This window comes from Antrostomus carolinensis, unplaced genomic scaffold (assembly GCF_000700745.2).
Source record: "Antrostomus carolinensis isolate BGI_N321 unplaced genomic scaffold, ASM70074v2 scaffold4089, whole genome shotgun sequence".
NCBI classification, from domain to species: Eukaryota; Metazoa; Chordata; class Aves; order Caprimulgiformes; family Caprimulgidae; genus Antrostomus; species Antrostomus carolinensis.
In genome coordinates, this window is record NW_010336293.1 from 55269 (window position 1) to 67699 (window position 12431).

At 37.8% G+C, this 12431-nt stretch overlaps 1 protein-coding gene across 1 annotated transcript in view; it reads right to left on the reverse strand.

The window, feature by feature from the left end:
* LOC104530245 (adenylate cyclase type 2) overlaps positions 1 to 8919 on the reverse strand; it is a 63533-nt gene extending 54614 nt beyond the window's left edge. The window contains exons 1-2 of the mRNA XM_010174776.1: positions 8878 to 8919; positions 6343 to 6492 (exon numbers count right to left, since the gene is read on the reverse strand). Of these exons, the coding sequence (XP_010173078.1) occupies positions 6343 to 6492; positions 8878 to 8919 (192 nt within the window). The remainder of the gene's footprint in view (positions 1 to 6342; positions 6493 to 8877) is intronic.
* Positions 8920 to 12431: the final 3512 nt, after the last annotated feature.

A 12431-nucleotide genomic window follows, 5' to 3' on the forward strand; every position in this document is an offset into this window, starting at 1 on the left:
AAGAAAACAAAATAAAGAAATACTTCTATATTAAAAAAGCAAAGCCAAATAGTATTAATACAGTTTAAATTGTTATACATACACTTCCTAGTTTCTAACCCTTTTTCTGGTAAAAGGCTCATGCTTTAACTGTTCCTGTGGATCCTAAGGTTGATGGCTTCAGCCTAGCAGTGGTGGTGAGAGAAGACTTTCAGCAAGTCACTAGCATTTTGAGTCCTTTGTGAGGGGGAGTATGATGCTGATGGTGCTGATGGTTACTTCTTCAATCTAGGATCTCCTTGGGGTAACATATGTATAATATATATATATGATAACACACATTTATACCTTGCTCTTTCTTTGTTGGTATGCAAGTCCATGCTATATCTAAATTTAATATATATAGTGTTTTATATGTCACAGAACTTGTTCTTTGTTCCTCCTAAAAAACACTTTTGTCCAGGTCCAGGTATGAATTTCTTTAACTGACCAGTGGTGAACTACCTATAGACCTGGGGTCTCCAGTGCCAAGCCTGTGCCCTACTCTAATCATTGCATGCCTGTATCTTCTGCACTACATTCTGTGACTCCACTTCTTAAGGCTTCTGCAATGTTGCCAGGTCTGTATTTTTCCACATTATGTTAGAGTTGTAAATATTTCATTCACAGAATAGTTGTTCATTATGATTATCTATATAACAACTATGGCTGTACCATGTTATAAGAAAAAGTTAAATTAATTAGCTGTAGTGACCCTGTCATTAGAAAAATTGGTGTTACAGCTAAATCAAGTGAAACCAAAGATCCATGGAGGTCACAAAAATTCAGACAGCCTCAACCCTGCGGCCTTGCAAACTCAGTACAAAGCACATGGCAATGGCATATTTTGTGGGGCCATGCGGTTACAGAAGACTGAGGATAATACCAGTGTAAAAGGGGAGACACTAGAAGATTTTCTGCATAACAGTTTTAGCTGTATTTATGCTTTTCTGTGTTAATTAGATAATGTGGACTGTGACTGTTATTATTGTAACTGAAATACTACTACTAATGGTTTGTTGTATTTTCATTACTGTTAAGATTTTAATTACACTAACAATAGATTCTGAGCTTTGTATTTATAGTGTGTTCCCTTCTGCCCACAAGAGCTGAAGCACAACAACTTGTCCAGTTGAGTCTTGAAAACGTCACTGCACACAGATTCCACCACCTCTCTGTGCAGCCTTTCCCAGTGGCTAACCCGTCTCTTGAGGGAGAATTGTGTACCTCCTTCCAGCCAGAATTTGCCCTGTTGCAACTCGTGCCTATTGCCTCTGATCCTTTCACTATGTGCCTTTGAGAAAAATCTCACCATATCTTCTCTGTAAGCTCCTTCAGGCAGAAGGCAGCTGCTAAATGTCCTCCCCCAAGCTTTTTCCTCTGCAGGCTAAACATCTCAAATTCCCTGAGTGTCATCATCTGTCATAAGCTCCAGTCTCTAATTATCCATGTAGCCCTTTGGTGGACTCTCTTCAGTTTCTGTTTGTATACTATACCCTTCTTCCACATGGTCTACCATGCAGAACTGGACACTTAAGTTCTTCCTCAGAACAGGCTTTACTTCTGGTAATGACATGTAGATTAATAGAAAGGACTGGCACCACATCCATGTGTATGTGTACAAACATGCCTGGATCATAAAATTTAAAAGACCAAAACTAGTTTTTGTTTTGCCTGCTTACTAGTCTTGAAGCTATGTGGAAAAAAAAAAAAAAAAAAAAAAAAAAAAAAAAAAAAAAAAAAAAAAAAAAGAGGAAACTGAGGAAGCCCTTAGAAAAACTAATCTATGTTCATAAAAATATTAGTAGCTTACATCTTAAAGTGCATTAAAAGAACTTACAGGAATCCACATTTTATACCAAATAACATACTTCAAATGTTTCTGTTCTTTACTACACAGTCTCAAGTCTCACAAATGTATGAGGCTTCTCTGTTTCAGATTAATTTAAAAACATTTCTGAAATATTTCAGTTCCTGTAATGAATGGTATTGCTTTACCATGTTTTGGTGAAAAAAATTAAAATCCCACTCAATGATTTGAAATCTCATTCATTTTCATCTGCTACCTGTGCGTTGTTTCTAAAACCGTCAATATACTGCCTCCTTTTCAAAGACAGCATTTTTGAGAACCCACGGAACACCAACACCTTACAAACACCTCCCTACAATGTTGTAAGAATTTCTCAGTGTATATTCTTATGTCTCATGATGCAAAGCAGCAGAAGAGAGAGAGAAGAGCAATTACTCTGACTGCTTGTCAGCATTAAGATCTTGCACCCAGTGTTAGTGAGTCATTACCTCTACAAACTGTCAGCCAGGCTGTATCAGTGAGATAAATAATGTTACGAGAGGCTATTTTAAATACAGATCTTGAAATAAGGCTGCAAATTAATAGAGGTCAGAATAGTTTCACGTTTCTCTTTTATATACACTGAAAAGACAGAAAAGTTGTGTGAGAAACACCAAGGTGGGCATTCAAAATTCTGCCTTTTACTACAGGAGTTTAAAAGTGACTCTCACAACAAAGTAATGGAAATAAAATCCAAAGTGTTCAGTATTATCAAACACAGCCCTATGAAACCACAGTTCATAAAGGTGTGGTTTGGAATGTTCATAAACACCTACATATCTACATCTGCAAGCAAACAAACTATACAGTGCAAACCCAATACAAGCTCAAGTATGACTCCTATGCAATAAATCATATTAAATTGTAAAGGCCCTTGGGGCACCGACTGGCCTTACTGGCCTTGACCAACCTCACCTAGGCCTCTGCCCTCAGCCTCTGCCGATGGCCCGGGAGCCCCATTTCAGCTCAGCCTCTGCCTGAGCTGTGCTGTAGGTGCTTGCTCTGGACCCTGTTGGTCCTGGCCCATGGACTGACTTCCTGGCTTCATGTCAAACCTGCCTAGCAATTGCTGGACCTGACCCTGAGCTGTGGATTGACCTCCTGGCTTGCCCTCAGACCTGCCTCATCACCACAAACTTGGCTGGTGTTCTGGACTCTTGCTCAACTCTGGCTGCCAGCAACTAGGCTTTCCCAGCTCACCCTGTGCTGTGGGACAAGGATCCAGCTGGTGAGGTCCCTGCCATGCTGGGAGGTGTCATCACCCATGGCTTCCCATCCCTTTGGGAGCAGCCAGCCTTTGTCATGCCCTAACAGAAATACATAGTGGTTTGGTTACAATATGTCTAACTTGTACCTCTGTATATATACGCACACCCCTATTTCACCAGATACTAATGTACACTGGTCTCAGTTGAAAACAATGAATTTGGTGTTTCTCTTGAGTTCTCTGGCATAATTACTGAGTGGCAATTCAATATACTTAGCAATTGATACAATCAAAATTATATTCTCAAAAAGGCTATTCAAAGAGCTATTCAAAGACACACAAAAAAACCCCAACTGCAAAACAACTGGCTACATTTTTATGAGCCTACTCTTAAACAAAATAAGAAGAAATCCATGGAATAGTTTGGAACATAAATCGTACCACTTTCATAAACAATTATAAAATACATTATGTCCATGACCTGGACAAATTTGCAAATTTGATCTAGAGCTCTTAAGCATTTAGAAGCACATCCTACACTCTGCACTTGTATAAAAGTAGCTTGTGTTACTTCTCACTGAAGTAAATTAAATTTTTCTTGTTAAAGAGATGTAGAATCAAGGGTCATGCTACAACCTTTCACAGGCTAATAAAGGCTTTGATCAAACTCTATGTTTTTTAAAATGCACCTGCTCCTCCTGTTTCAATGTATCCCAATCTTCTAAAAATAGCCAGCAATTTGACTGACTTGCTCCCTGAATACTAACAATGTGGATGATCTTCTGTATCTTCTCGTCAAAACAAGCAGTATTAAAAAACAGACTAAAGAACATCCATTTCTGAACTAAAGTTTGGAAATAAAGAAGTATGTTAACCCTGGGGAAAAAGAAAACCAAAGATAAAAATAAAACAAAACCAAACCAAAACCAACAACTTATCAAATTAATCCTCATTTACCTTTTCACATTTAAATATCTAGCATTTATAACTGTGATAATAAAGATGTGCACCTCCTTGTCTTTTTGGTTGGAAAAACTGTGACACAAGGACATATTATGGAATTGAGAGGATAAAGGCTAAATAAATCTACATAAGAAGATCTGATGACCTAATTGTTCATCAGAGGTCAAAAAGATCATTAACATTCACAGAACACTTCACTTGCTTCCATTCAATGCGATATTGATCCATCTGTTATTAATCCAGACCTAAAATATACTACTTAGAGATGTGCAGACATCTTAACTAATTTGATATATTTATTTCTATTTAAACTTAAACATGACAACACATACTTATATATCTAGAGAGAGATATGTAACAAATTACATAAAATGTCGTTCATTATAACACCACTACAATTTATTAATGAAAGATAGTTGTTGCTGCTTTCCAGTTTGCTGGGTTCCAGCATATTAGAAACACAACTCTTAACAAACCACAAAGAGGAAGCATCTGGCACAGAATTCCAGATATTTTTGCTTCTATCTATTGTAAGGTTCTCAACCATTTTTGCAAGATCTTCAGAAGTACCAGGAAACAAAAGTTACTTATGTTTTTCCATAGAAATTAGTAGTGTTTAGCTAATAATACACATTTACGGAAACCACCAGCTAGCACTATGTCTTTTCTAACTACTGACTTCTACAAGCAGCATCCTTACCCCTTTGAGTTCAACTACTGACAGTGTCCAGAAACACACCCTCCTGATTCTGGTAGATACACCAATGCATTTCCTATGCCTGTAGGAAAAAGCAACCAGTGGTAGAAATCTGGGTCCTTACAACTGTGCCCAGGAAGCTAAGAGCTCTGGTCTCTCCTGAATAAGGGAGACCTTGATGTTTGCTATGAATTACGCTCTTTGATTATGGTGTGCATACATCCTTCTGGCAGCTGAGGTATAAGCACAGAGAACAGTGTTCACCATCTTCTACAAAGTCACTATGAGCCTAGAAGCCATCACGTCAGACCCACATCATTAGAAACTGTCAAATCTGGAGTACTAATGCTCCCAGATACTTAGCATTGGTTGCTCTGCACTCAAAAGCTGTCTCACTGGAACTAATTTGGAGATACTCTCACCTATATTCTCAACAGATAGTAAAATGTGCATTGTGTACTATCAGATACAATGTCTACTAATTCACAGCACACAGCTCATTGAGGCAGAAGTAGAAACGTATAAACTATGACTGCTCTTACACAACCTCGCCTGCAATAGTACCTTACACAGATTTAGCACCTAATCGTCAAAGTCTGCCTTTAATGTAAAATGTTCTCCTTAAGACTACCTTAAAGGTTCTGCAGCATCTTCAGCCAGTATGCAACTCAAGTGCCCAGCAGAGTAAGGCTAGCCTTCTGAACACACATCACCTGTTAAAGTTTGCTTTTTCTGCAAAAAAAAGTGTTGGTGATGGATCTTGTAAACCGTCATTTAAAATGATGCCAGATATTTGTAAAACAGACATGACAGTTAAGGTCAGCTGAGACATAGGAGGTGTACATCTCCATGCACCTTTTTTGACAACAGAAATGTGTCAGTGAAGGCTCTATTCTCTGACTCCTAACAGTTCATAGAAGTTTGAGTCTGGTGACCTTCAAAGCAAAATACATCTATCTTCTTTACTACTTGATGAACTAATTTGTATTTCAAATTCTCTCAAATGAAGCACCTATCTGTCAGGATGATAGGCACTGTACAGGATTTGCAAAGAGAAAAAGAACTATATAAAGCAGTCAGAGAAGCCTTTTATTCAGCTGCTACAATAAATGACAGATAGTCTCATTATGCAATTCCCCTAGCTCCTCTTAACATACGTGACCCCTAAAACTATATCACGTGATTCATCAGTATCATAGTGTCAAACATTTTTCAAAAACAGTACAGTGATATCTTCTCAGTGATTTTGCAGTATTGGTCTTGGGCATGAAGAACTGACAGTTCCCAAAGTGCACCTCTCTACCTCATAGCTCATTCCATGAGGACAGCAAAATAGTACGCAAAAACATTCTATATAGCATTTTCAACTTTCTTTATCATAAAATATTTTCATAGAACAAATTAAAGAAAACATGTATTTTACAAAACAAATAATTATAATACCTTATATGCATATGGAAACTGTGCACCACCCTGTTCAAAAGACTTTCCATGTTTCATTAAGTAACTATCAGTAATTCAATAAGTGGTTTTGCATTAGCAAACTGAATTATATAGTGATGAATAGAGAGATAGTGTGAAAACAGCAAAATATGGGTGTGACTTTACCTGTTGCCTCTTCTCAAATTCTAACTTGATACGGGATTTGATGCAGTTGCATGTGTCCTGATACGTCTGTTGCAGTGCAAGTTCCATGAGGTGTTTGTGGTATGCTCCTGCCAAGTTTCCGCAGATAAAAATTATTACATTTGCCAATATCTAGGGGGTTAAAAAAAAAAAAAAAAGTGTCAAGGAATTTATATAAATAAATTAACAGACCACAGTCCCAACCTGAAATGAAAAATTACTGCAGTTATATATTTTGATTGTGTTTGATTTCTAGCAAAGGTTGACCTTTCCAAAAGCTTTCACAATCAGTGGCAAAATCCCAAGCAATAACCACATTTTCATTTAGGATTAAATGAGAACAACAATGAACAATATGTTTGCCTATTCAATGAGGTAAACATTTTCTGAAAAAGGAATTCAGCTCACGTTATATGCCCACAGCTGAGTATTAATTAGGTGGGATCATGATGTCCTGATGTAAAACAATAGCTATGGTGCCTAAGAACATAGGAAGCCATGTTATTGCCACACTTTTTTGGTAAGACATTTTCTTAATTTTCTTTCTGTGAAAAGAATCACCTACATCAACAGCCTGATTTGCATTTTGTCTCACCCTGACCCATTACTATCTCTCAGTCAGCTATAAATATTAACCTTGGTGATGGGAAGCAACGTTTAAGTAGTGAGATCTGACATCTCTCTACTAGAATATACTTTTACTACTACTGAAACACTGCATCTGCCTAAACTAAAAAACTTAATCTATAAAATGTAGGGTTAAACTTACAGCATCAGATATTCAGTGTACACAACAACACATGAACATGAGAAGTAAGTTCACTTACAGAATCCAGTTTTATTTATTATCTGTCTGGGACATTTCAGAGGAAGTAAAAAGAGGAGAGCTGTTTAACATCTTTGTTGGAGACATGGACAGTGGGATTGAGTGCACCCTCAGCAAGTTTGCCGACGACTCTAATCTGTGTGGTGTGGCTGACACGCTGGAGGGACATGATGCCATCCAGAGGGACCTTGACAGGCTTGAGAGGTGGGCCTGTGCAAACCTCATGAAGTTCAACAAGGCCAAGTGCAAGATCCTGCACCTGTGTGGGGCATTCCCAAGCACATATAGAGGCTGGGCAGAAAAGGGATTGGGAGCAGCCCTGAGGAGAAAGACTCAGGAGTATTGGTGGATGAGAAGCTCAACATGAGCCAGCAATGCACACTCACAGCCCAGAAGCCCAACTGTATTCTGGGCTGCATCAACAGAAGCATGGCCAGCAGGTCGAGGCAGGTGATTCTGCCCATCTACTCTGCTCTCCTGAGACCCCACCTGCAGTACTGCATCCAGTTCTTGGGTCCCCAGCAGAAGAAGGACATGGACCTACTGGAATGAGTCCAGAAGAGGGCCACAAGGATGATCAGAGGCCTGGAGCACTTCTCCTATGAGGACAGGCTGAAAGAGTTGGGGCTGTTCAGCCTGTAGAAGAGAAGACTATTGAGAGACCTTCTAGAGGCCTTCCAGTTCCTGAAGAGGGGCTATGGGAAGGCTGGGGAGGGACTTTTTACAAGGGCAGGTAGTGATAGGATGAGGGGTAATGACTTTATACTGGACAAGGATAAATTTAGATTAGATATTAGGAGGAAATTGTTGACTGTGATGGTGGTCAGACACTGGAACAGGTTGCCCAGAGAAGCTGTGGATGCCCCCTCCCTGGAAGTGTTTAAGGTCAGGTTGGAGGAGGTTTTGAGCAACCTGGTCTAGTGGAAGGTGTCTCTGCGCATGGCAGGGGGGGTGGAACTAGATGATCTTTAAAGCCCCTTCCAGCCTGTACCATTCTATAATTCTATGATGATAAGACAGGCAGACCTCTCTTGTGCTTGAACTTCAAAAAGGGCAGAATACTGTGGGGTGATACTAGCATTTTTACCTGTCCCCACTTTATTACTGCAAAAAGAGACACATTTAACCATCCTAGCTCACTCAGCGCAGTAGAAATTCAGTAGAGTAATGAAACCAATTCTGAATTCAATAAAAAAAAAGATAATATTGAAAGGGAATCAAAGTTGCTGATCAGAAGTGGTCTCTATCTGTAAGGTCCTACTATATCATATAGTCTGGATTACAAGTACTACATAATGTCCTAGTGCTTGTGGTCTGGAAGGGAAGGTGGAAAAAAGGCAACTAAAATTCCATTAATTCTCCACAGTTAATTTAATCATGAAGTTTATGATAGATTTCCACAGTGAACATTCATGGTTGGTGTACCTATGGACCAGACAATCCTTTGTGGACTGTCAGTAGCAAAAGAACCAGAGATATCAGAAAAAAAGTTGGAAAGTATGCTACACTGGTTCAGAGAAAAAGGATAAATTGTCCTATTAACAGAAATCCATCTCCTTGAGGAATAAATTTTATTCACAAAAAATACAAGAAGTTTTAATGCTCCTTTTATAAATGCACACTCTAAAATGAGAGTTTTAAAGAAATGCATTTATTTTCCTCATAAATTATAACATCATTACAGGCAATACCTGTTCCTCCATCTGTGACACATCTGACATCTCACCTCTCATGCTTTCAAAAAGCTAAAAGCAGAAACCTTTGCCACAAAAAGGATTGATGTTTTCAGTTTGATAAAACTTTTTTTTCTTTCCAAAATAAAACTTTAAGATCATGGCATTATAATGTTTCTAAAAGCAACATCTGAGTTCTTAAAATTTTCCAAAATACATAAATGTAAAAACAAGGAGAAAAGAATCAATTTCTCACTTTCTCCAAAGAACCTATTTTATGAAGTAGAGGGATAAGGAATAGTTTAAATGAAACATTTCACAACAGCCAATAATTTAAAAAACCATAAGCAATGGTGGTGTACAGAAAAACATTTGAACTCAAAATATATTTTATTTGTAAATCACAACTGCTTGATTCTGCTTTGATGTCAGCAATATCACAGTATTCTTAGCAGACATGGATCAGTGAACAAAGATCATGCATGAGAGATTACAGTGCAGGGATAGGGTGTTCCAACTGGCAATCACCACTGGTTTTTGAAATTAAATTATGAAATGAGAACAAATACCTGAAAATAAAGATTGCTGGGCATAGAAAATTCTCAGACATACAGTGGGAAAGTTTAGTAACAAAATGAACACTGATTTGAACTGAAATCAACGGTGTGCTGTCATAATCTCTATGTACAGATCATTGTTGAAAAGCCGAACACAAACTTAGTAAATGTACTGTCCAGTTTCATAAAGTTATAGATTATTTAAAACAAAACTTCAGAAATGTAACCAATCAAAATAATAAAAAGTATACTGTGATAGGGAGATGGAGGAGTAAATTATGAGTATCATTTTCACAGCCACAGAAAAACAGATTACAGTTTTATGACTGAACTAGCTGAAGTGAGAAAATAGATGGAAACAAGTGACTGACAGGCAAGGAAGCTAATTAACCAGGCTTTTCAGATTCTCAATGGGATAATTCAGCTCACATGAAGCTCTGTGCTAGCTTCCAGTACCTGAATTAGTCTGTTCAAAGCCAACTCAGATATCTCAGCTATTGCCATATTTAGTGCAGATGTAACATGTAAGTGTATATGTGAAGATGTAGATAGAAACTGTGTTCAAAACATCAGTAATTCTTTTGGCTAGCATGGAGTTCATTCAGGAATATATCACTAGGGTATTAACTTAGCAAAAAATTTCCAATAAATGGATGAACTGGTTTCTAACTCAGACCAACAGATTTTTTGCCTATACACAGCCCAGCTTGAGTGAATATTTCTGTATTCGCCACTGAAGAGTTATAGAGTAAAATATATATTGTCAATAGACTGCTCAATGGAAAATGCAATTAACATTACTAAACAAACAACATATATACTTCTTGCTGAGTATTCACTTTTTCTAAGTCTTGCATTTTCTTCTGAACTGCCATCCAGTTTCAACATGAGCTAGAGACAAGCTCCATCCCAGGTTTGCTCTCAAGTCTCATAGGCATTCTCTTAGAAGGAACAGTTTTCCTCAGTCCAAAAAAATTAACTGTGTTTCCCACTTTCTAAACAAGTACTCTAATCAGTACTCACTCCAATCAGCAATTGCACAAAAAGTTCCTCCTGTTCAGGCATCTGCTCTGAGTAGACCTCATGTTGTGAATCCTACCTGGACCAAAGCACTTGGAATGAAATCCTGAGTCAGACCAGTGTTCCCCCTTGTCATTTCTCTAGGCTAGGACTTTGTAGCTCTTTCTCTTTGACTTCTTTTCTTTTTCTCCCCATCCCTGCTTCTTTTTCCCCCGAGATGAACGTTGGATAATAGAAGATGTGGAAGATTTTCTGGTAAGAAACTCTGCATCTTGCTGTAAGAGCTCTGATCTCTGCAGATAAAATTGTAGCCAAGAATTTCTATAAGAGAATTAAGGGGCTTCTGAATAGACTGTACAACATGGTTAGGGCTTCTGCCAAAGAGGACAAGCCTGAGCCGTGGAAAAGGGTGTAAGTAACGATGGTAACTCAACAGCAGAAAAAGATGAGGGTGACCTCAAAGACAGTGTTGCATGAACATAGTTTCTCTCCTTTACAAATAGATGCGGTATGGAAAAAAACAAAACCAAACAAAACATCCACAATATACAAAAACTCTAGTAAGCTCCCACTCAATTCACCAAATGGAAACACTGAGCTACACAGCAGAAGTTCTAATCTCTCTGTACAGTCAGTGGAGGCAAGTCCATCTCCTGTGCCATCTGCACTCTTTATATGTATCCATTAAGTGTACACTGTAGTGAAGTTTCTGCTTAATCAATAAAAAATTTCAATGTCTACAGAAAGTGATCTAAATAAGAGTTAAAAATTAATACAAGGAACACCGAGATACCACCGGGAAGTATTTCTAGGTACTCAAAGTACCAGCTTGTACCTCTAGTCACTTAAAGAACATTATTATGCCTGATCTCTCTTCCGTCTCTCTTGACCTACAGAAAACTGTATGCACTTCCAGGCAATGGGGCATTTTCTAAATTGTATTTTTACATTCAGTCACATGTATTTTTCAGTATCAGTGAATATAAAGTAATCTGATGTCTAGTGCTCAACTATCAAAACAGACTGTATTTAAAAGCAAATGAAGACAAAGTTAAGTAGCTATGACTAATTTCTCAAGAGACTACTAAAGTTCACAAAGTTGCTAAAAAAAATATATATATATTATACAGATTACACAGTAATGGTGCATCTTCCAAGCTCAACTGATGAAAGCCGCTTAAAAAACGTATATGTATAAAATGAAGTACTATGCTGTATGAAAATAAAACAATCATTATATAGGCTGCTGATTTGGAACTGAAGCATAAATCATTTGTTAAATATCTTAGTAACTGTTGTTCAAATATTGAATATAAAAATCAGAGTTCTCTACAGAGTTTCCCTATGTGGAAAGCCTCCAGTTTATGATTTATTTTTTTCACATCTTTCCTCTTAGGTATTGTACAGATCCTTCTTGCAATTCTTGCATGAACAGAATTTTTACCAAACCCTCCCCAACACAAACAATTAATAAATTTTTTAATAGTTAGATTCCATTTTTCTTATGGATAAGAAAGCTGAGGAAATGGAAGCTGAGGAGTGGTCAAGAAAGGCTATAATTTATAACATCTGCATGGAAATTAATGGGAGAAAAAATAATTCTTGTGTCACTGCCAAGGTGCAAATTTTTTAGCTCTGCAAAGATGAATAGTCTCTCTCCTCATCTGATCTTTCATTTGATGGTTTGTGGTGTGACTAGCCAAGCTAGGAAAAAAAATTGTGTTTGAAATGTGCACAGTTTTAGACTCAGACAAAATTCAGATAGAAAGAACAACACAGAGTACATTTAAAAGAAAAGCAGCACTTAAAAAGGAAGTGCTTAGCCACCATGTAAATTAGTCACTTGCATTGTCACCATGCACTATGCCAAATACTATTATTTTAGCACATGTGTTCAGAAGGTTCTCCAGCTATTCCATGCAACATTTGCCCATGGAGCTCTGGTCAGTCATATGATGTTGACTTGTTTTCTTTCACAATTCCAGACCTAGCGAG